The sequence below is a fragment of the Panulirus ornatus genome, chromosome 59 (assembly GCF_036320965.1).
Source record: "Panulirus ornatus isolate Po-2019 chromosome 59, ASM3632096v1, whole genome shotgun sequence".
NCBI classification, from domain to species: domain Eukaryota; kingdom Metazoa; phylum Arthropoda; class Malacostraca; order Decapoda; family Palinuridae; genus Panulirus; species Panulirus ornatus.
The window spans coordinates 22,729,350-22,754,440 of record NC_092282.1 but is presented as its reverse complement, the minus strand read 5'-3'; the positions used below and the strand labels follow the sequence as shown (position 1 = coordinate 22,754,440).

The 25,091-nt window shown below is 44.3% G+C and overlaps 1 protein-coding gene across 2 annotated transcripts in view; it reads left to right on the top strand.

The window, feature by feature from the left end:
• LOC139767236 (uncharacterized) overlaps positions 1-25,091 on the top strand; it is a 99,745-nt gene that overhangs the window by 57,279 nt on the left and 17,375 nt on the right. The window contains exons 10-21 of one of the 2 annotated variants that reach the window (XM_071696380.1): positions 1,733-1,894; positions 4,352-4,491; positions 5,921-6,034; positions 7,373-7,463; positions 9,156-9,322; positions 11,645-11,878; positions 13,503-13,569; positions 15,707-15,822; positions 17,589-17,681; positions 19,942-20,070; positions 22,516-22,539; positions 23,226-23,331. In XM_071696380.1, coding sequence (XP_071552481.1) covers positions 1,733-1,894; positions 4,352-4,491; positions 5,921-6,034; positions 7,373-7,463; positions 9,156-9,322; positions 11,645-11,878; positions 13,503-13,569; positions 15,707-15,822; positions 17,589-17,681; positions 19,942-20,070; positions 22,516-22,539; positions 23,226-23,331 — 1,443 coding nt within the window. Of the gene's footprint in view, positions 1-1,732; positions 1,895-4,351; positions 4,492-5,920; positions 6,035-7,372; positions 7,464-9,155; positions 9,323-11,644; positions 11,879-13,502; positions 13,570-15,706; positions 15,823-17,588; positions 17,682-19,941; positions 20,071-22,515; positions 22,540-23,225; positions 23,587-25,091 lie in introns of those variants that run through there. The other variant, XM_071696379.1, reaches the window with a different exon arrangement.

Genomic DNA, 25,091 nt, shown 5'->3' with positions numbered 1-25,091 from the left:
TCAGTCTAGACGAACTGTAAACACACAAAATTAGTATCTACAAAGGTCTCAGGGAGGTTGTCTTCACTGTGGTTGTCCAGGGACGTTATCTTCACTCTGTTTGTCCAGGGACGTTATCTTCCCTGTGGTTGTCCAGGGACGCTATCTTCCCTGTAGTTGTCCTAGCACGTTATCTTCCCTGTGGTTGTCCATGTAGGGTATCTTCCCTGTAGTTGTCCAGGGACGCTATCTTCCCTGTAGTTGTCCAGAGACGTTATCTTCCCTGTGGTTGTCCAGGGACGCTATCTTATCTGTAGGTGTACAGGGACGCTATGTTGATGGAGTGGCCCTACATGTGTCAGTAGGCGATCTTGATACACATATAACATATCGTGACTATTAGGTCTTCCTATACTTTACTTGAGTCCGCCCTGTATTGCCACATTACATTTTCTATGTATGTGTTTATAGTTTAACATTTCTTACAATTATATTTTGTAAAACTGTTGTAGAAAGAAACACTAATTCGTTATGTTTACTTTTTGAATTACGTTGTATCAGCTGTATTCACGTACATGATGTAGTCATCTTTTGTCTGACGCGCGAATTAATAGTGTAAGAACTTTGGGTTAGAGCGGCTGCTTGCCAGTTTGGCCTCCTCCTCCCTCACCCTCAGTCAGCCGGCAGGTGTGGAGGAGGTAGCACCGATGGTTGAGGTGGCTTCCACACACGGTAAATTGTATTCCTCCATTGGTTTTGTGACCAGGTTGGTATTGTAAGTTGTACTACAGGTATATGGCAGTGTTGGTTGTTGAACTGTGTTAAGGAGAAGTCTATAAGGGTTTACTGTGTTAATTAGTCAATGAGTTTACTAGTGGTTTATATTAGGGCTGACTCGGTAGTTAGCGAAGTTTCGAACACAGATCTAGGGTAGTTATGTCGTGCACTGATTATCATTTGCCATGTATATACTACAGTAAATGATAGGTTAAGCGTCTATATATATATATCCCAGGGGTATCATTAACCACTGAGAGGAGTTTAGAATGAAGCAATCTCATATATACGTAATTCCTGGCCTAATCTTGTAGACGGTAACAGGCTGAGGTCAGGGTTGGGCAATTCTGTCTACATATGTCCAGTCCTTAATTCTAAACGGAATTCGGTAGAAGCTGGAGCCAGTAACTTATTAATGGTGCTCGCTATTTATCAATTTTTTCTTTATCGCCCTAGTAACTTGAGCTCTTTGAGACAGAAACTTAGATTGTGAAGGTTAGAGAAAATGTTAAGTTACTAGAGACGAAAAGTTTGCTCGGAAGTAAAGAGCATTGTTGGTAAGCCGTGGTACGTACATATACTTTGAAAGGTTTCCAAACTATACTTTTGGTCTTGGAAGATAAAGCTGAAAACAGAATCATCTATACGAGAAGTAATGAGACATTTGCATAACCATTTACTGTAACCATGGTAGATACGAGAGCGGAGGACGCATGACTTGCACCATAGTACAGTACACACACACACACATCCCAGGGCTGACCCTGACCCTGGCTGACCCACCATTTTTGAGTGCAGTACACACACATCCCAGGGCTCACCCCTGACCCTGGCTGACCCACCATCTTGCGTACAGTACACACATATCCCAGGGCTGACCCTGGTTGACCCACCATCTTGAGTACAGTACACACACGTCTCACATCTGCAACTCTAACAGTACCCGCGCCTTACTGACGTCTTTCTCCTGCCGCAGGTGATCGAGGTGTGCCTGGACGTGGGCGGCCAGGCCCTCAAGGTTCCCCTGGGGAGAAGGGCAGCCAATTCTACTCCCCGGAGGAGGTACGGACGATGGTGCTAACCTCCCTGCAGGTCTTCGTCGATACCAATCCCACCCAGATGAGCAACCTCAGGGAAAGTAAGTGAGGGGATAGAGGGAGGAGAGACGCTACTGTATAGAAAATAAGTCAGGGAGAAGAAAAGGGGGAAGACGCAGAGAGAACTGAGGATCAGGGACATGGACAATTCCATTTCTTTAAGTCTACCGTTGATCTTCGCCTCCTCAAGACCTGTTATCATTTTCCCAATCTGCCTCGTTCACCGGTGTTAGATAATAGTGACCACAAGGAAATAAGAATCGACACAATGGAGGGTGTGAATAAGGAGGAGAATGAAATGTTCGTGCATGACTTTCGTAAGGGCAACTTGGCGTGGCTACGTAGCTACCTTGCTTGTGTGTTCACTGGGAGGGGCTAAACCATGGTGGGGTGACGTCAGACGGACCAAGCAATACAATTGGTGTGGGGATCACAACAGTCAGTCACGTGACTCTGTTTAACTTAGCAGTAGTGTCAGGTCAAGTGTGAGTGAGGCAGGGGAGACCATTAACAGGGTGGAAGTTGCCGTAGAAAGGTACCAGGTAACAATGGAAAAGGGACAAGAATAGGATATTCCTATATAGCCAATATAAGACCAACAATAATCTAAAATGGCTGGATAATAGAATAAAACACCTTATAGGGCATAAGAAGAAGGGCTTGTGCAACAACGTAAAACGGGGGAAACACAGTTTACTGATCAGCCAACGCAAGTTAAGAGAAGGGTAAAAATCAGAGATTTGGAAGGCTAAAAGAAAAGACGAAATTAAGATAACTAACGAAGCAAAAAATAAAAACCCAAAAACAAAATGCCAAAGGATTTTTTTTTTCAAATATACAGAACGGGTTAGGGAGGATTTTGGACCTATCAAATCGCATTCTGGTACATTAGCTGATAGACTGAAATGTGTCAAGTTTTAATCAATCACTTTATATCAGGAGGAGAACACAAATATTACAATTCCAGAACAAATTTACAGAGAGATTAAAGCGGGAAGCTAAACGATATGAAATTAGATAAATTTGATATTTTGAAACGAATAGAACGATTAAAAGTAAACAAAAGTCCTGGGCCAGATGGAATCTATGCGAGGGGTCTTAAATGTAAGGAGGAAGTAAGTGTTCCGCTTTTAAATGTGTTTAAACCGTGTCTGGAATCAAGCGTAGTTCCTAAGCAATAGAGGACAGGAAATGTCGTTCCCATCTTTAAGAAAGAGGATAGATCCATTGCCTTTAATCCTCATAGTTCTATCAACTTGATATCTATCGTGGAGAAATTTCTCGACTCAATTATAGCGGACAAAATACTGGAACACTTGGAGAATCACGATCGCATTCGGGATTCTCAACATGGGTTTACTAAACGTGAAGTCATGTCTCAGTAACCTTCTCTCCTTCTTTAATAAAGTATTTGAAACTGTTGATCAAGGGTAAGAGTTATTGTATACTTAGACTTGAGTAAGGCTTTTGACGGTGTTCCTCTTAAGCGTCTGCTTTAGAGAATTAGCGGCACACGGCATCGGGGGTTGTGTATTTCATTGGATTAGGTCGTGGCTCACTGACAGAAAACAAAAGTTACATCGGACTGGGCTAATGTAGCCTGTGGTGTTCCTCAGGGGTCAATCTTGGGACTGCTCTTGTTCGTTATATATATATATTAACGATTTGAATATGGGAATAACAAGCGACTTGAGTAAATTTGCCAGTGAAACAAACATAGGGGCCATAATTGACTCAAATGAAAATTCGGTGAATTTGCAGAGGGACCTGTATAGATTATCAGAATGGGCGGGTACATGGAAAATGGAATTCAACATAAATTCACAACGCTTAGTGTGGGTAGAGGCAGGAACACTGATTACCAGCTGGACAATATTACTGTTGGTAAAACAGAATACGAAAGAGATTTGGGGTTATTGGTGAGCAAGGATCTTAAGCCGCGGCAACAATGCATTAGAGTGTGTAATAAGGCTAATAGGATGTTAAGAATGGCTTAAAAGACTGAATTTAAACTAGCTTATGAGGAGGAGGATTAGAGAGAATATGATTGAAGTTTATAAATGGGTGAAGGGCATTGATAAAGGTAACATGAATAAAGGTCTTAGAATCGCGCCACCGGATAGGACAAGAAATTAATGGATTTAGCTTTGAAAAGAGTAGATTCAAGTCAGATGTAGGTAAAAATTTGTTCGGGAATAAGGTAGCAGATTTAAGGAACACGGTGGCAAGCACAGTAGTGGAAGCTACGTGGGTCTTTAGGCAGCTTTAAACGAAGGTTGGATGATGTGTTTATGGGTTTAGGTGGTTGGTTGTAGGGTGGACAGACTCAGGACCTGCCTAGCATGGGCCAATAGGTCACTTGCGGTGTCCTTATTTCTTATGTTCTTGTGTTGATACCATTGTGAACAACATGCTGGAGCAACATCTCAGGGCAAACAGACAACTTCAACGTGACATATGGCATCACTCGGGACTGATCCTATGTCTTCCCCGACCAGTTGCCAAGAGGATCGAGCTGGTGCTGCCTAAGGGAAAGGATGGGATCCCCGGCGCCCCAGGGCTGCCTGGACAGAAGGGCGAGGAAGGTCGTCGCGGTCCTGCAGGGCCTCCTGGCCCACAGGGTATCCCAGGACCGATGGTAAGTCCTCCAGTATATCCTTCACTACAATCCAGCACGCTTGGTGGGTCTTCTGGTAATTCCTTCAGTCTAGTTCAGGTTGGTTGGTAAGGATATTCAGTGTATGTATGGATCAGGGTGAAGTGCCTGAGGATTGGCGGAATGCATGCATAGTGCCATTATACAAAGGCAAAGGGGATAAAGGTGAGTGTTCAAGTGACAGAGGCACACGTTTGCTGAGTAAACCTGGTAAGTTGTATGGGAGGGTATTGAATGAGAGGGTGAATGCACGTACAGAGCATCAGATTTGGGGAGGAGCGATGTGGCTTCAGAAGAAGTAAAAGATGTGTGTATCAGATGCTTGCTTTGAAGAATGTGTGAGAAGTACTTAGCAAAAAAGGCATATTTGTTTGTGGCATTTATAGATATGTAAGACATATGATAGGGTTAATAGAAATGCTTTGCGGAAGGTCTCAATGATATATGGTGTGGGAGGTAAGCTGCTAGAAGCAGTGAGTTTTTATCAAGGATGTGAGTCATGTGTATGAGTAGAAAGAGAGGAGAGTGATTGGATCTGCGGCAGGGGTGTGTGATGTCACCATGGCTGTTTAATTTGTTTATGGATGGGATGGTTAGGGAGGTAAATGCAAGAGTTTGAGAGAGGGGTGAGTATGCAGACTGTGGGGGATGAGAGGGCCTGGGAAGTGAGTCAGTTTTTGTTTGCTGATGATACAGCACTGGTGGCTGATTCGAGTGAGAAACTGCAGAAGTTGATGACCGAGTTTGGAAGAGTGTGTGAAAGGATGAAGTTGAAAGTAAATATCAATAAAAACAAGGTTATTAGATTCATAAGGGTTGAGGAGCAAGTTACTTGGGATATAGGTTTGAATGGAAAAGAATTGGAGGAAATGAGATGTTTTAAATCTGAGATTGGACATGGCAGCGAATAGAACCATGGAAGTGGAAATGTCATAAGGTGGGGGAGGGGGCAAAGTTCTGGGAGCAATGAAGAATATGTAGAGCAAAAATGGGTATGTTTGAAGGAATAGTAATTTCAAAAATATCATATGGTTGCTAGGCATGGGCTATAGATAGGGTTGTGCGGAGGAGGGTGGATGTGTTGGCAATGAAATGTTTTAAGGACAATATGTGGTGTGAAGTGGTTTGATCGAGTAAGTAATGAAAGAATAAGAGAGATGTGGATAAGAGAGCAGAGGAGGGTGTGTTGAAATGGTTTGGACATATGGAGAGGATGAGTGAGGAAAGGTTGACAAAGATGGGTATGTTTGATATATATATATATATATATATATATATATATATATATATATATATATATATATATATATAAACTCTCTCTCTCTCTCTCTCTCTCTCTCTCTCTCTCTCTCTCTCTCTCTCTCTCTCTCTCTCCCTCTCTCTCTCTCTCATGTTTACTTGCTCCCCCCAGGGTGAGCAGGGAGAACAAGGACCTCGTGGAAGCGAAGGCAAGACGGGACCAAAGGGCGAAGCAGGGACACCGGGTCCTGTTATGATGACTAACGGCACCATTATCGAGATTAAGGTCAGGCCACCTTCATGTCAAATTAGGGTCAGGTTAGGCCTCAGTCAGGTAAAGCATAGAGCTACCATTAGGTCAAGTGAACATTAGGCTTTGGCTCAACTAGAGAAGGTGAAACTGATTCAAGATGAAGTTAAGGGGCATAACTAAAGTCTTCCAGCCTTAATAAGCTAGAATTATGTTAAGTTCAGTCTTAGGTCATTAATAAGTCGCATGCTGGCTGGTACAAAATATCTTGCATATATTGTTGTACTCCTTTTCGATAATCTCGATTCTTCTTCAGATGGTAACATTTGATGATTATGGTTATAATGGATGTGTTTAGTCTTTCCAAATTGCTTCATGTCTTTGAATAGTATACTTTTGGTATAGCTCCAACAACGATAACGTTATCTCTCTCTCTACACATTCTTCATTGCTCCCATAACCTTCGACCCCTCACCCACCCTATGACTCGCTTCCGTAGTTCTATTGGTTCCCATTTCCACTTCCATGCATCCAAAACACTCCACATCCTTTAAGATTTCTTCATGCAGACTCACACCCCAGCTAACCCATCGCTCTACCCTGCTAAACTTGATGATATTGGTTTTGTTCACAGTTACACTCGACTTCTTTCTTCACGCACTCCTAAGCTCAACCACCAGCTTTTACAGTTTCTCACTCGTTTCTGCGCCAGTGCTGTGCCATCAGAGAACAACTAACTCGCTTCCCAAACCCCCCCACCCCCTCATCCCCTACAAACCGGATACTCTCCCCTTTCTCCAAGATGCTTGCAATTATCCCCCTCGCCACCCCTTCCTTAAACATATTAAAAAACTATGGTGACAATACACATCCTTGCCACACTCATCTTCACCTGGAACCACTCAACCTCTTCTCTACCTACTCGCACACATGCCATACACTCTTGATAACCCCCCCCCCCCCTTTCTTACTACAGGGTCAAAACTCTTCCACCATTTCTGACTACATTGTCAAAACTTTCCCACCACTTCTCACTACAGGGTCAAAACTTTCTCACCATTTCTCACTACAGGGTCAAAACTCTTCCATTTCTCACTACAGGGTCAAAACTCTTTCATCATTTCTCACTAATGGGTTAAAACTTTCTCACCATTTCTCACTACAGGGTCAAAACTCTTCATTTCTCACTACTAGGTTAAAACTTTCTCACCATTTCTCACTACAGGGTCAAAACTTTCATTTCTCACTACAGGGTCAAAACTCTTTCATCATTTCTCACTACTAGGTTAAAACTTTCTCACCATTTCTCACTACAGGGTCAAAACTCTTCATTTCTCACTATTAGGTTAAAACTTTCTCCATTTCTCCCAACAGGGTCAAAAGGGTGAACCAGGCAATGAGGGTGAAGGAGGCATGAGAGGGTCCCAGGGTCCTGTAAGATCCCCAGAGCAACAGCCAGGTCAAGGTAAGGAACCTTTTAACATTACCTCGACTCACTGGTGGACGTCCATCTCCAGATCCTCAGCCTTGGTGTCAACTACAAGATAAACTTGCTTTGTTTAACCTAAAATATCTCGAAGAAGTGCCTAAAATTTAACTGAACTAATGCAAAAGAGTCATTTTAAGTCAAAGGCATTGTACATCCTTAGGATCTGGTCGTTTAGGTTTGTGTAAAATCCACATGACATTAATGAGACTAAATGATTGAAAGTTTTTGGTGGTATTCATAGGATTCAGTGAGTTGATTCGATGTTTAAAGTATTTTAGAATCAATATTGAATTCACTGGAGGACTTTAAATGTGACGGCAATAATGAGAAATGTTTGTTGGATGATATCATGGTGTATACAGATGCAGCATAGGGGATAGGAAGAATTTACTGTGAGAATGTAAATGAACAGCACAAAGGTTTGGAGATTCACTACATGGCGGTATCTGTAATGAAAGACGTTGGTTTGATGTGTGGCTCCGAGAATGAAACTTTTGAGGATGAATAGGAGTTTTATAAAGTTTGATAAGGGATGACTAAATACTTGATCAAGGTTTGTGACAGCATAGATTGAACTAAAGAAATTATGAAAAGGTTAAATTTTGACAGTACAACACGAAACGCAAAGGTGTGATTTAAGGTGTAAAGTTCAACATTTTCAGTTAAACACGAAGAAAATGTTCAGGAAATTCAGGTATATACTTTTATAGACCCAATAAGTGATGGATGAGATAAACTTAGTTATGAAACTTAGTTATGGAATGATAAACAATGACGAGGAAGACTGACAGAATGAATGATAAATTGAGGTGTAGTTAATTGCTGTCGTCAGCCTCCCTGACTGACGACTCTCACTGCTGTCGTCAGCCTCCCTGACTGACTCTCACTGCAGTCATCAGCCTCCCTGACTGACGACTCTCACTGCTGTCGTCAGCCTCCCTGACTGACCCTCACTGCTGTCGTCAGCCTGGCTGACTGACTGACTCTCACTGCTGTCGTCAGCCTCCCTGACTGACTGACTCTCACTGCTGTCGTCAGCCTCCCTGACTGACTGACTCTCACTGCTGTCGTCAGCCTCCCTGACTGACTGACTCTCACTGCTGTCGTCAGCCTCCCTGACTGACTGACTCTCACTGCTGTCGTCAGCCTCCCTGACTGACTGACTCTCACTGCTGTCGTCAGCCTCCCTGACTGACTGACTCTCACTGCTGTCGTCAGCCTCCCTGACTGACTGACTCTCACTGCTGTCGTCAGCCTCCCTGACTGACTGACTCTCACTGCTGTCGTCAGCCTCCCTGACTGACTGACTCTCACTGCTGTCGTCAGCCTCCCTGACTGACTGACTCTCACTGCTGTCGTCAGCCTCCCTGACTGACTGACTCTCACTGCTGTCGTCAGCCTCCCTGACTGACTGACTCTCACTGCTGTCGTCAGCCTCCCTGACTGACTGACTCTCACTGCTGTCGTCAGCCTCCCTGACTGACTGACGACTCTCTGCAGTCGTCAGCCTCCCTGACTGACGACTCTCTGCAGTCGTCAGCCTCCCTGACTGACTCTCACTGCAGTCGTCAGCCTCCCTGACTGACTCTCACTGCAGTCGTCAGCCTCCCTGACTGACTCACTGCCGTCGTCCAACCCTGTACACTGACCTCTGACCCTGTGCTGCAGGGCTCTTCGGTGTGGGTCGGGACATGCCCTACGGGTACGAGGTGACGGGCATCAAGGGCGAAAAGGGAGATCGGGGCGCCCCTGGGCCTCCCGGAGCCCCAGGACCAGCTGTGACAGCCGTCACTCGAGGCCTAACATACACTCACGGAGGCGTCTTCGGCTATATGGTGAGTACCAGCTGTGGTGTGATGAGTAACACCTATAGTGTGATCAGTACTTCCTTGGGTATAGTGAGTAACACCTGTGGTGAGATGAGTTCTAGGCTATGTTGCACAGTGTGCAGGAGTTTGAGATGGGGAGGTGCTGGGCTATGTTACATAGTGTGGAGGAACGTAAGATGGGGAGGTTATGGGCTATGTTACACAGTGTGCTAGAACGTAAGATGGGGACCAGGGTAGAAAGGGAAATAAGAATGAGGGTAAAAAATAAGAACAATGGTATGTATAAAGGAACGTAAGAACCAGCAATAAAGGGACGTAAGAACAAGATATGGAGGGATACAAGAACCATGGGATAAAGGGACGTAAGAACCGGGTGCGAAGGGATATAGGGACCAAATATAAAGGGACATAGAAGCCATGGTATAAAGGGACACGTGAACCATAGTATAAAGACTTAAGAACCAAGTATAAAGGGATATAAGAACCAGGTTTAAAGTGACGTAAGATCCATGACGTAGATGCATGAGAACAAGGTATAATGGGACATAAGAACCAGGTATAATGGGACGTGAGAACCAGGTATAATGAGACATAAGAACCAGGTATAATGGGACGTGAGAACCAGGCATAATGGGACATAAGAACCAGGTATAATGGGACATTCTCACTATCCTATCCATTACAGTGCTCTACCCTTTGAATTATTCCAACACCCATTCTATGACCTCGACCATCAACCCGTTTCACCATTTCCTTACTGTAATATTCCGTAATGTCGCCATATTCGATCTTGTCAGCCATCTGTTGTAGAACGATTGTATATCTTGATGTTATAAAACCTCCCCTGCCATTTTATTGTGTGGCTACCAACTGCACTTAATCTGCCTCCCAGTTAACTCCTCTACCATCACTTTGCTTATTTTGACATTCTTCCATCAACTCGGTTGCATTTTCCCCCCACTAAACGTAATGCACCACTCTCTTAACCTGTAATGCACCACTCGCTTAACCTGTAATGCACCACTCTCTTAACCTGTAATGCACCACTCGCTCAACCTGTAATGCACCACTCGCTTAACCTCTCTCTTCCTCTTCTTACCTTTCCATTTACCCTCTCCTCCCTCCAACCATTGTAATAGTGTCTCCCTTCATTCTTCACTCTCCCCTCCCTCCAAAAATTATAGTAGTCTCAATGCTCATTGCTTGTTTTCCCTTCCCTTCAATAGTTGTAAAATCTCTGTTCATTGCTTACCCTCCCATCCCTCCAACCACTGTGATAGTTTCTTTGTGTTGACTATACTTGTCGAGTACTAAACTAGTCTCCTGTTCATTTATGCTACATTCCCTCTAATTGTTTTACCGACCTTTCAGTTATTCCATTGAGAACTCTCCACTTACTGTACTACAGTTCTAATTACTGTAGTGACCTCAACTTACTTTACTACAGTTTCACTTACTGTGCTACAGTTCCACTTACTATAGTACCCTCCACTTACTGTACTACAGTTCCACGTATTGTAGCACCCTCCACTTAGTGTGCTACCTCTTTACTTACTGTACCACTTCTCCATTTTCTGTACAGCCCATCCACCTACCGTGCCATTCCTTCAATTACTGTACCACCCCTCCTCCACCTACTTTACCACCCCTCCTCCACTTACTGTAGCACCCCTTCACTTACTGTATCACCCCTCCACAAAGTGAACTAACCCTCTAATTACTGTCACTTAATGTATCCTTTCTCCTCCACTCATTGTACCACCCCTCCACATACTGTACTAACCCTCCACCTACCGTTCTATCTCTACCCTGACTGTACCGCCCCTCCACATACTGTACTAACCCTCCACCTACCGTTCTATCTCTAACAGACTGTACCGCCCCTCCACATACTGTACTAACCCTCCACCTACCGTTCTTTCTCTACCCTGACTGTATCACCCCTCCACATACTGTACTAATCCTCCACCTACCGTTCTATCTCTACCCTGACTGTATCACCCCTCCACATACTGTACTAACCCTCCACCTACCGTTCTATCTCTACCCTGACTGTATCACCCCTCCACATACTGTACTAACCCTCCACCTACCGGTCTATCTCTACCCTGACTGTATCACCCTTCCACATACTGTACTAATCCTCCACCTACCGTTCTATCTCTACCCTGACTGTACCACCCCTCCACATACTGTACTAACCCTCCACCCACCGTTCTATTCCTGCCCTGACTGTGTCACCCCTCCACATAGTGAATTATCCCCCCAATTACTGTACTATCCCAGCATTACTGTGTCACTCAATGTACTATCCCTCCTCTTCCACAGCCCCGACCTCGTCCTCGACCTGGGCAGAATGGTTTCGGCCCGGTAGGTAGCCTGGATGACGCTGTTGTGGACGGACCAGGTCTACCAGGACCAGAAGGCCCACAAGGCCCTCCAGGACCCCAGGGAATCCAGGGACCTCAGGGACCTCCAGGACCACCAGGGCCCCCAGGGCTCCCTGCTCACACCCCAAGCGAACCGGAATTCATGTCCGTGCCCGGCCCTCCAGGACCAGCCGTATGTAACCTTGAGATGTGTGTTCTTGCCGGAGCATAGTGAAGTGCTACGTGTAGAGGGCAGAGTAACAGGAGTCGCATGTTGAACTAACGGTATCAGGTGTGAGTTACGGGTGTCAGGTGTGAGTCAGGTTTGAGCCAGGAGTGTCTCAGGTTTGAGGCAGGAGTATCTCAGGTTTGAGCCAGGAGTGTGTCAGGTTTGAGGCAGGAGTGTGTCAGGTTTGAGCCAGGAGTGTGTCAGGTTTGAGCCAGGAGTGTGTCAGGTTTGAGCCAGGAGTGTGTCAGGTTTGAGCCAGGAGTGCGTCAGGTTTGAGCCAGGAGTGCGTCAGGTTTGAGCCAGGAGTGTGTCAGGTTTGAGCCAGGAGTGTGTCAGGTTTGAGCCAGGAGTGTGTCAGGTTTGAGCCAGGAGTGTGTCAGGTTTGAGCCAGGAGTGTGTCAGGTTTGAGCCAGGAGTGTGTCAGGTTTGAGCCAGGAGTGTGTCAGGTTTGAGCCAGGAGTGTGTCAGGTTTGAGCCAGGAGTGTGTCAGGTTTGAGCCAGGAGTGTGTCAGGTTTGAGCCAGGAGTGTGTCAGGTTTGAGCCAGGAGTGTGTCAGGTTTGAGCCAGGAGTGTGTCAGGTTTGGGCCAGGAGTGTGTCAGGTTTGAGCCAGGAGTGTGTCAGGTTTAAGCCAGGAGTGTGTCAGGTTTGAGCCAGGATTGTGTCAGGTTTGAGCCAGGATTGTGTCAGGTTTGAGTTGGGAGTGTTAGGTTTGAGTTGGGAGTGTTAGGTTTGAGTTGGGAGTGTTAGGTTTGAGTTGGGAGTGTTAGGTTTGAGCTAGGAGTGTCAGGTTTGAGCCAAGAGTGTGTCAGGTTTGAGCCAGGAGTGTCTCAGGTTTGAGGCTGGAGTGTCATATGTAAAGGAAGTGTGAATGCAGGATGTGAGCAAGAAGCGTCATCCATACAGGACAAGAATGTCAAATGTGCAGTGCCAAATGTCACTAGCACTGGCTCGCTACCAGCAACACGGGATAGGAGCAATGTGAGCGAATGCGAGTCATAGGGTGGATAAGGGGGCGAAGGTTCCTCTAGCACTAAAGAAAATGTGGAAAGAAAGGTGGTCGTCATCCGCGACGGCGAAAATGGGCATGTTTGAAGGTGTAGTAGTCCCAAGAATGTTTGTTGAATGGATGCGAGGCATGGTATATAGGTGAGAATGTTCGGGAGGAGGGTGGATGTGTTGGAAATGAAATGTTTGATGACAGTATGTGGATGTGATGTGGTTTGGTCGAGCAAGTAATGAAAAGAGAGAAGTGTGGTAATGATAAGAAGAATGTGGTTCAGGGAGCTGAAGATTGCGTGTGTGTTGTAACTGTATGGACATGTGGAGAGAGTGAGTGACGAACAGGATTATATACGTGTCAGAAATGGAGGAAACAAAGAGGAGAGGGGGACACACAACATTGGAGTTGAAAAGTTGGAGTGAAAAAAGATTTTGAGTAATTGGGTCTTGAGCGGCAGACCAAGTCCCTCTGTTATAGAGCCAGTATATAACATTTTTTAACATATGTTACGTTTACAATTAAGGGTTAAATTTTTGGCTTAACGAGATGTGATTTACGACCTCGTGTAATTCCCCCCTTTTCTGCAGGGCCCCCCAGGCCCCCCAGGAATGCCCGGGACCCCAGCCTACGCCTCCCCCAGGATGTACGGCATTGGTGAGTACCAGATTCTAAGGTAGAAGTGTAGCAACAAACTAGGTGAGGTTAGCGCAGTCGTGGTGCAGTGTAGTGATGATGGTGGTTTGGGGTTAGTGCAGTCATGATGCACGATAGTGATGATGGAGTGGGGGACACAGTGGTGTGAGGATGCTAGTTTGGTGCAGTGTTGTGGTGGTGTGGTGAGGAGGAGGGCAGTGCATTGTGGTGATGGTAAGGGTGGTGCACTGGTGTGGTGCTGGTAGGGGTGTTGGAGTGGTGTGGTGTGATGGTAAGGGTGGTGGAGTGGTGTGGTGTAATGGTAGGGGTGGTGGAGTGGTGTGGTGTGATGGTAGGGATGGTGGAGTGGCGTGGTGTGATGGTAGGGGTGATGGAGTGGTGTGGTGTAATGGTAGGGGTGGTGGAGTGGTCTTGTGTGATGGTAGGGGTGGTGGAGTGGTCTTGTGTGATGGTAGGGGTGGTGGAGTGGTCTTGTGTGATGGTAGGGGTGGTGGAGTGGTCTTGTGTGATGGTAGGGGTGGTGGAGTGGTGTGGTGTGATGATGGGTGGTGGAGTGGCGTGGTGTAATGGTAGGGGTGTTGTGCACTGATGTGGTGATGGTAGGGGTGGTGGTACACTGGTATGCCTTGAATTACAGACCAATTCTCTTGACGACTGTCGTCTGTAAACTACTGGAAAAGGTAATTAGAAAACAATTGGACGATTTCTTGTATATGTGACACTATCCAAGTGAGAGTCAGTATAGTTTGAGGGACGAGAGGTATTTTGTAATGAACTTCTTTGATTTCTACGAGAGAGTGAGCTCTGTTTTAAACAAAAGAGAAGCTAAGGTAGAAGACTTGTCTGTATGTTGAATGCCAGAAACCATTTGACACTATTCCACAATTGGAGGCCGGGGTAAAGGAGCTGGATCATCAGGAAGGAATAAGAGGAGACTTACTTCATTAGATAAGAATATAATGGAAGGGGACAAATGACACACATCAGGGGAGCCTTCTCAAAATACGGTGCATCACCAGTGGCGTACCGCGGGAGGGTTGTATGGACATGCAAGGGAACCTACACAGATTTAAAAGTTGGTCTGATCCCTTAGTGACGAAATTCGGAGCGAATGCATACAAGGTAATGAGTAATGAATATTACATCGTAGGAAGTAAGCTGCAATGATTTATGTTGTGTGTGTGTGTGTGTGTGTGAGGGACTTGCAACAGACATCATCCATTACCTGTCTCCAACTGAGGCGACTGGCAAAGGAGATAAACTGTCTGCTGACAAATATTCGAATAGCATTTAAGTAGACTGAGAAGGAAATATTTTAGGGAGCAGCTGTTCACATCCTATAATAAATCAAAACTAGGATATATATGCTTCTCAGATTTGGGTAGCCATACTTAAAATAGTCTCAAAGAACGAGTGGAAAGATGGTGAAGGGAGTTGAAGTAGCTACATTATGGCGTAGGGTTAGAGGCCTTAGACTTGCTCACCATGAGGGGAGAGAAGATTAATGGGTGACCTGATCACAGTTCTTTAAGTTTCTAAACCAGTTTGATGGAAGTCAACACTGAGCAGCAGTTGGTGGAAGTCAACACTGAGCAGCAGTTGGTGGAAGTCAACACTGAGCAGCAGTTCTTGCAAAAGATGCAAGGATATGATAACCAAAAGTCATAACATGAAATGAAGTAAAAGACATTTTAGAAGAAATGCAGAGAAGCATCTTCATAAAAAACGATATAAGTGATGGACAAATGGAAGAAACTAAATGATGAAAATGTGAATGCAGGCAGTATGTTGAAACTTGAAAAAGTTGTATGATAGGAGAGAAAGTTCCAAGAGATGTGGCCCCCATTAGTATAGAACTCCCTCCCCTTCAAAGAGATGGGGCCCCATGAGTTCAGAACTCCCTCCCCTTTAAAGAGATGAGGCCCTCATGAGTGTAGAACTCCCTCCCCTTCAAAGAGATGGGGTCCCATGAGTGTAGAACTCCCTCCCTTTAAAGTGATGGGGCCCCATTGGTGTAGAACTCCCTCCCCTTCAAAGATATGGGGGTATAGAACTCCCTCCACTTACATAATCAACAGATACTTACATACACACAAACTCGAAATATGTAATTCGAAATTTCTTGATCAATTTCCAGGTCCGGGAACTGTGCTTGATGATATGTTCGAATCCCTGCCTACTGCACCCAACCTCGGCCTCGGCTTGAGTTCCAGCTCACCTTTGACCTTCACATCAAGACTGGCGATGCTTCAGGTGATCAAAACTCTTGTACTGTTGTCCATAATGTGAAAGTCTCTCTCTCTCTCTCTCTCTCTCTCTCTCTCTCTCTCTCTCTCTCTCTCTCTCTCTCTCATAGGAATATATATATATATATATATATATATATATATATATATATATATATATATATATATATATATATATATATATAATTACATAATACCCTTCAGCAGCCAGGACTCGAACCCAGGACCTTTTGCGTGATAGTCGAGAGCGCTAACCGCTCGGCTATGAATATATATTGTTACGGCTCCCAGCTTCTGCCGAATTCCGTACAGAATCAAGAACATGACATATGTAGACAGAATTGCCCAACCCTCACCTCCGCCTGTTGCCGTCCGCCAGACTAGACTAGGAATTGTGTAAATGAGATTGCTTCATCCCAAACTCCTCTTAGTGGTTAATGATACCCCTGGGATATATATAGATGCTTAACCTATTATGTTATATATATAGACGCTTAACCTATCATTTACTGAAGTATATACATGTCAAATGATATTCAGTGTGCGACATAACTACCCTGGATCTGTGTACGAAACTTCGCTAACTACCGAGGCTGCCCTAATATAAACAACTTTTAAACTCTTGTAGACTAACACAGTAAACTCTTGTAGACTTCTTAACACAGGTCAACAACCAACACTGCCAAATACCTGATGCTCCGTACATGTCTTCAACATCTCAGTCAATACCCTCCCATACAATTTTCCAGGTATACTCAACAAACTTATACCTCTGTAGTTTGAACACTCACCTTTATCCCCTTTTCCTGGTTCTTGCTTAATATTTGGTCGAGTCTAGAGTTGAAGGTCTTTTATTTTCTTACTAAGGGGATTGGATATTGATCTTTAGCATGTTTCACTATCATTTAAAAGATCATGAAGTTTACTTTGATAGCCCACTGTATTGAAAACAACAAACTGACGAGTTTTATCAGATTTTGTGTTATGAATATCTTTATTCATCTCCTAAGATTTTCAATGGCTCTCTGGAACCTATGTGGCATGTCACTACTCTTGCCAATGCCATCACTAGCTAAGGCACTTGAAATTGGACCAGATAAGAAATGAAATTCCTAGTGTGCGTTTTATGTGGATCTTACGATAGATTACTAGATTCTTCACACCCAAAGCATCAATGGATTTAAAAGATTAGAACAACGTTATTCATCCTGGGTTAGGGAATAGGACGACATATTACTGATGCTTTTATCTGGGTTTGATACTTTAGCTCGTAAAATGTTGTAAGAAAATTTCTCGTCAATTTTCCATTTCAGATGGTGTTTTTTTTCTAATGGTCTGTCTTTTGGCTTATCTTCTTGCTTTCCTCCTACAGTCGTTAGCAACGACCAGGTCAGCCCAGATGGAGGAGAGTTCTCTTCCAGCATTTCTGAGGTGGTAGAAGGCCTGGTCGGGGTCGGTGTTTGCCCTTATGTGATGTAGAAGAATTTCATGCTCTATCTGCCCACATGGAGTTTGTCTCCTTGTGGAAAACCACTCTAATCCCAAGAGCCTTCCATAGGGAGAAACTCAACTCCATTTCGTCTGCTGTCTTTCCTTTGTCTGTCTATTGGTGAACAGCAGCCAAAAAGGACTGTCAATGACCCTGCTCTCAACCGGTAATCTCTTTTTTTTTTTTGCTCTATGCCTCCCTTTACCCCAGACTAAAGTAAACCCTATTCATCTGTTCTTCCATTCATCTGTATGTGTTCAGCATTTCTCGTCTTCCTCCGGCAGGCTTGGTCGCAGCAGGATAGAGGGACGTTAGCTTATGTCCTCGATGACGACTCGCTCTTCTTACGAGCTGCTCGTGGATGGAGAGAAGTGATGGTAAGGTCAGCCAAGGAGTCCTACATCCTGCAGTAGCCATAGCGCACGACGAGCATAGAAATGCCATGTCACAGTACAAGTATGGGGAGATGTGTACAGAATTCCACGATGCAGGATAGACCCTTGATTATTCCCTTCGAGATGTTGTTGAAACCGAACGATAAGAGGGAAATAAAGACTTGGATGATCAATACTTTGGTGATTCATCTAGGGTAGGAACTCATCTAGGATAGTAAGATATCTAGAGGGGGGTCATCTCAACTGGGATTGTAAGATATCTAGAGGGAGAGTATCTTATCTAGGACGGGAACATATCTAGAGGGGGTAACTCATGTAGGACGGGAACATATCTAGAGGAGGTAACTCATCTAGGATGGGAACATATGTAGAGGGGGTAACTCATCTAGGATGGTAACATATCTAGAGGGGGTAACTCATCTTGGATGGGAACATATCTAGAGGGGGTAACTCATCTAGGATGGTAACATACCTAGAAGGGGTAACTCGTCTAGGATAACATATCTAAATGGGGTAATCTCATCTAGCATGGTAACACTTTTAGAAGAGGTATCTCATCTTGCACGTCGACCCCGGTATACCACATCGTTCCAATTCACTCTATTCCGTGCACACCTTTCACCCTCCTGCATGTTCAGACCCCGATCGCTCAAAATCTTTTTCACTCCATCTTTCCACCTCCAATTTGGTCTCCCGCTTCTCCTTGTTTCCTCCACCTCTAACAAGTATATCATTTTTGTCAACCTTTTCACACTCATTCCGTCATTCTATCCAAACCATTTCGACGCACCCTCTTCTGCTTTCTCAACCACACTCTTTTTATTACCACACATCTCTCTTACCCTTTCATTACTTGATCATGATCAAACCACCTCACACCTATTGTCCTCAAACATTTCATTTCCAACACATCCACCCTCCTCCGCACAACCCTATATATAGCCCATGCCCCGCAACCATGATATTGTTGAAACTACTATTCCTTCAAAATATGCCCATTTTTGATGTCAGAGATAGCGTACTCTTTCTAAACATTCTTCAATGCTCCCAAAACCTTCGCCCCCTCTTCCCCAACCTATAACTCATTTCTGCTTCAGTGGCTCCATTCGCTCGAAATCCACTCCTAGATATCTAAAACAGTTCACTTCCTTCAATTTTTCTCCATTTAAACATACATCCCAACTAACTTTTCCCTTAACCATGCTGAACCTAATAACCTTGCTCTTATTCACATTCACTCTCAACTTTCTCCTTTCACACACACTTCCAAATTATCACGAACCTTTGCAGTACCTCGCACGAATAAGCCACCAGTGCTGTATCATCAGCAGACAACAACTGACTCACTTCCCAGACCCTCTCATCCCCAACAGACTCTGCATACTCGCCCCTCGCTCCATAACTCTTGCATTTACCTCCCTAACCACCCAATCCATAAACAAATTAGACAACCATGGTGACATCACACACCCCTGCCGCAGACTGACCTTCACTGGGAGCGAATCTCTCTCCTTTCTTCCTACACGCACACATGCCTTACATCCTTGATGCAAACTTCTCACTGCTTCTAGTAGCTTACCTCCCACACCATATATTCTTAATACCTTCCACAAAGCATCTCTATCTACCCTATCATATTCCTTCTCCAGATCCATAAATGCCACATACAAATCTTTGTTTTCTTAAGTATTTCTCGCATACATCCTTTAAAGCAAACACCTGATCCTTACATCCTCTACCACTTCTGAAACCACACTGTTCTTCCCCAATCTGATGCTCTGTACATGCCTTCACCCTCTCAATCAATACCCTGCCATATAATTTTCCAGGAATACTCAACAAACTTATAATACCTCTGTAATTTGAACAATCACCTTCATACCCTTTGCCTTTATACAATGGCACTATACATGACATTGAACTCCAAAGAACATTTGTTCGTTTGTCACTTTTCAAATGTAGACTGTTTTCTATAACGAGATGAATATAACATTGTTATAGTCTGTTTGAACCTGCACATCCAGCACCTCATACAGGGTCATGTTGGTTCCATAGGGAGCATTCTCTTGCCCTTGACCACGAAAACTGACGTATTGTCATTCATCTCTTATTTCATTTCAAGCAACAACTTTTCTAGTTTAAGCAAACGAGCAAAGAAAAACCACTGGCTCATAATTTATGTTGACTCGTGTTTCTCTTTTTTTGAATTGGATACACAAAAAAATTTTTGTTGTTGCTCCAGCTCGGCACAGAGTTGGCACCCCAGCTGTCCTCGGCACCACCACGGCTGCCAACGCCCACGGCCATCAACCCCAACGTGGAGACCCTGCCGGAGGAACTGGCCACGGACAACAGTGCCGGGAAAACCTGGGTAGGTGTCAGAGAGAGAGAGAGAGAGAGAGAGAGAGAGAGAGAGAGAGAGAGAGAGAGAGAGAGAGAGAGAGAGAGATTCCTACGGTTGGACATAACGCTCTTTACCAAGACGTTCTCAGAATCTAACAGGGGAGGGGGAAAGCAGGATCAACTTAAGCTACACTGGGTAGATAAATACAGTTCGCTCCAGAGCGTAGAATTGTAGTGACCAGAGGGTGATGACGATGTGGCAACAGAATTCAAAAACGCGTGGGAAGCCAATGTTCAAGATGACGTCTGAAGACAGCAGAAAGCTATATAGCCAAGAAGTGATGTGAGAGAAATAAGCAAAAGGCTGACACTCAACGGAGAATAGATCCACCCCACAGCGAATCATAGACTCCGGCCTGACTTTTCCATAACAGTTGCCCCTCACTGACTTGCAGACAGGAAGGAGTGCAGTACGTAGTGCAGACCGATCAAGTATTGAAATTACTTTTGGAGAGTTTATAAGTAGTGCCTCTGTCGACCCGACTCGGTCAAGTAAGCAAACAGAGCTAGGACCACCCCAGATGTGAGAGCAGTACTCCATACAAGGATGGGTCAATCCCTTTGTATAAATGGAGAAACTGGTTGGAGTAATAGAAATCTTGACGTCTATAAACAGGTCCCCAAGTTTATTAGAGGCAGAATTAGCTATTTCATTACCGTGGGGTTTCCAGGAAAGATTGGATGTTAAGGTAATACCAAGTATGTTCATTGAGTCAAGAGGCGGAAGTACAGAGCCGTCAGAGGCGAGAGCAAAGTTGAGGATTTGTCGATAGAGACATGGGTAGAAACTGGGTCTCAGGGGCATTAAACTGAACTAGATTTCGCCTACCCAACTTAAGAGATCCAGTTCAAGCCTGAGGTTATTGAGGAAATTGTGTCGAGACAAGATGCACATCGAGTGAAGGAAGGAGCAAAAGTTAAGAATATGGGGGTATGGAGTTAGTCGTCAGCCTATGAGTGTATTTGGTTATTTGTAGGAGAAAAGAAGTCGTTGGTAAAAAAAGAAAAAAAAAGGTGTAGGAGACAGGACATAACCTTGAGGGACACCACTGTCGATGGAGAAGGGGCGAAGGTGTGATCCATGTACAACTACGGAGACTGATCGACCACAAAGGAATCTAGAGATGAGGGAAGAAAGTGACGGAGGGAAGTCTAAAGATGGGAGCTTAATGAGACCCCAATGTCACATCCTTTCAGTAAAACAAGGGTAACTACATAGGATTCCCAGTAATCTTTAAGGATGATTAGCAGACATTGATGAGATAGGAAAGAATATCCCCAGTGGATCTGACCCTACGAAAGCCATACAAGTGATTAGCGAGAAGACTGTGAGATTCAAGATGTCTGACGATATGGGAGTTGAGGATGGATTCGAAGACTGGAAATGGCTAATATCAAATCAACAGGACGATAAAGGGTTAGAAACGGTCACCTTTCTCAGGGATGGGATAAACTAGCGCATGCCTTTAAAGAAGAAGGAAAAGTCTCTGGTTTTCAACAGAAATGGAAAAGACGAGCAAGCACAGGTGCCAGTTCAGAGGCGCACACTTTCAGTACACGGAGATGGATGCTTTGTTTATGTTCAGAGAGAGAAGTGCTTTTGGAAAGCTCAAAAGGGGATTACGGGGGAAGGCATAGGATTACTAAGAGGATCATCAGGGGGTGACGGAAGTCTTAGTCATCCAGGATGGGGTTAGAGGAGAAACGGGAACCAAAGAGAGTTGCTTTGTCAACGGGAGAGACAGCTATAGTACCGTCAGAACGGAAAAGTGAAGGGAATGTAGAGCAACAGTTGTTAGAGATGCCCTTAGCATAAGACTAGAAAAACCTATCAGTGGATGACGAGGAGAGGTTATCACATTTTCTTTGAATAAAGGAACACTTTGCCTCACGGGTAACATACTTGCAGTGCTTACGGGCGGTGATAAATGCTGAATGGGAATAAGGAGTTTTTCCAGCACAACACATTAACTGTTTATAACACTGATACATTCAACATAACACATTAACTGTGGGTATAACACAAACGCGTCCAACGTAAAACATTAACTTCTATGATACTAACGCATCACATAACACATTAATTGTGAATATAACACTAACACATCCAAAACAGAACATTAACTTGTATGTTACTGACACATCCAGCATAACACACAAATCTATAAAATATAACACTATAAAACCGTTATTTTACCGTACAACATAATAACCCCGTATGAACCCCACCAGTACAACATACCAACCCAGTATGAACCTCACCAGTACAACATACCAACCCAGTATGAACCTCACCAGTACAACATACTAACCCAGTATTTTTTTATTATAGGGTAAGAAATGTATTGATATAAATACGCTCACATTTCCAATTATTGAATGCAAATAATCTCTTTCCTTTCTTGCAATCAAGAATGAAGTCTGGAATTTGAAAGAGGTGAGTCTATATGTAATAGTTTTTCACGTCTTAGTCTCACTTGATTATTCCTTCTGTCTTGTGTGCTTGCCTATCTTACGGTCTCCTTGCACAGCTTGGTGTGTGTGTGTGTGTGTGTTCATTGATGACTGTCCCTGGACCTGTTTCGAAGAAGGAGTTCTGGTATTACCGGGGCAACTTCAAGGAGGCTCTTGCACCTCCAAGGCTGCGCTACATCCGGTAGCGGGGAAAAAGGATGGACTTCTTTGGAGTGAGAAATTGTTGAACAAGACTGTACGCCCAGTGATACAGCCTCGCTGAAGGTCGCTCCTCGGAAGCACAGCTTCGTATTCAGTGACATCCAGGCCAAACAGACCTTTCCATGGTTTACCCCGGATGCTTCACATGCCCTGGTTCAATCCAATGACAGCATGTCAATATATATAGCGTGTGTGTGTGTTGGTAGCAAGTCTTCTTTTATATTCTTTCTGATCATTTCATTTTGTCTTGTACCTATATAACAAGCATGGTTTGTGACCTACAGCTGTACCCATGTAACTGACGTGATATGGCGACCTACAGCTGTACCAATATAACAAACGTGGTGTGGTGATCTACAGCTGTATCTAGATATATAACATTGGTGGGTGTGTGTGACCATCAGTTGTGCCTTCATAAGCTAACGTTGGTATGTGTGTGATCCACAGCTTCGTCTGGCGGCGCTGAACGAGCCGTGGACAGGCGATCTCGACGGTGTCTCCTCTTCAGACTACGCTTGCTACAGGCAGGCTCGCACAGCTGGTCTCAGGGGATCTTCAGGTATGACACACACACACACACACGTTACAGTATTATTAATGATGATGTTGCCCTAAGCCTCCCGCCGGCTTCAGCAGCCTATACCTTGCCCTGCGACACAGCTCCTAAAAAAGACAGACGGGAGTCTGTGTCGCACGAACAGTGTCGAGGCGCTGCAGGGCCGCCCCTCATCATCCGCAGACTGTCATAACAAATCCTAAGTTTGTTCAGAGATCTTCGGTCATCTGAAAGCATGAGCGACGTACAGTAAAATAAAGTGCGAAAGCTGCTCAACAGGATTGGTTTTGCTTCATCACATTTGTTAAGATTTCTTATAATAAGAGTTAGCTTCTTGAGCGCAAACTACAGTACATTCATGAGATGTACTTGACAATATTTGTTCAAACATAACCGAGTATAAACTCGTTAACAAAATCAAGGTTGACGCCATCGAGGCTGACTGATGATGGTGGGTTTGCCACTGTCCAACCTGGATGAGATTTCATACATTTGTTTTATCAGCAGTTGATCTAATTTTCGCATTGATATGAAGGTGTGACTGGTATTGACTAGATACTTCAAACCGGACAGTGAGGGACAAAATACCAGAAAGTATGTGAGAAATACTTAGAAAAACGGATGGATTTGTATGTGGCATTCATGGATCTGATGAAGGTATATGTTAGGGTTGATAGAGATGCTTTGTGGAAGGCTTTAAGCATATGTGGTGTAGGAGGTAAAATGTTAGCAGACAAATTTTTATTAAGGGTGTAGGGCATGTGTACGAGTAGGAAGAGAGGAGAGTAACTCTTTCCCGGTGAAAGTCGGTCTGCGGCAGGAGTGCGTGTTGTCCCCATGGTTAAATTGTTCATGGATGGGGTGGTTAGGGAGGTAATTGCAAGAGTTTTGGAGATAGGGGCAAGTATGCAGTCTGTTGTAGATGAGAGGACCTGGGAAGTGCGTCAGTTGTTGTTCGCCGATAATACAGCTCTGGTGGATGATTCGAGTGAGAATCTGCAGAAGTTGACTGAGTTTGGAAAAAACGTATGAAACGAGAGAGCAGAGGGTTTAATATGAATAAGAGCAATGGATAGGGTTGTGTAGAGGAGGGTGGAGGTATGGAGATGTTGATGTGGTTTGATCGAGTGAGTAATGAAAGGTTAAGAGAGAGAGATATATGGTAATAGTATATTTGAGAGAGCAAAAGAGGGTGTGTTGAAATGGTTTGGACATATGGAGAGAATGAATGAGGAAAGGTTAACAAAGAGGATGTATGTGTCACAAGTGATGGGAACAAGAAGCGGGAGACCAAATTACACATGGAAGAATGGAGCGAAAAAGATTTTAAGCGATCGGAATATGAACATGCAGGAGGGTGAAAGGTGTGCACGGAACACAGTGAACTGGAACGAGGTGGTGGACTCGGGTGGACTGAACCAGGGCTGAGACCTGGATGTGGATAGGGAGCTTTGGTTTCGGCGCATTAGGCATGACAGCTAGAAACTGGGTGTGAGCGGATGTGGCCTTTTTTCGTCTCTCTCTTGGTGTTACCTCCCTAACACGGGAAACGGCGATCAAGTAATATATATATATATATATATATATATATATATATATATATATATATATATATATATATATATATATATATATATATATATATATATATTAATTTATTTCTATTATACATAATCGCCATTGACCGCGTCAGCGAGGTAACGCCAGGAAACATACGAAGAATGGCCCATCCACTCATAGATAAACGCCCACATACA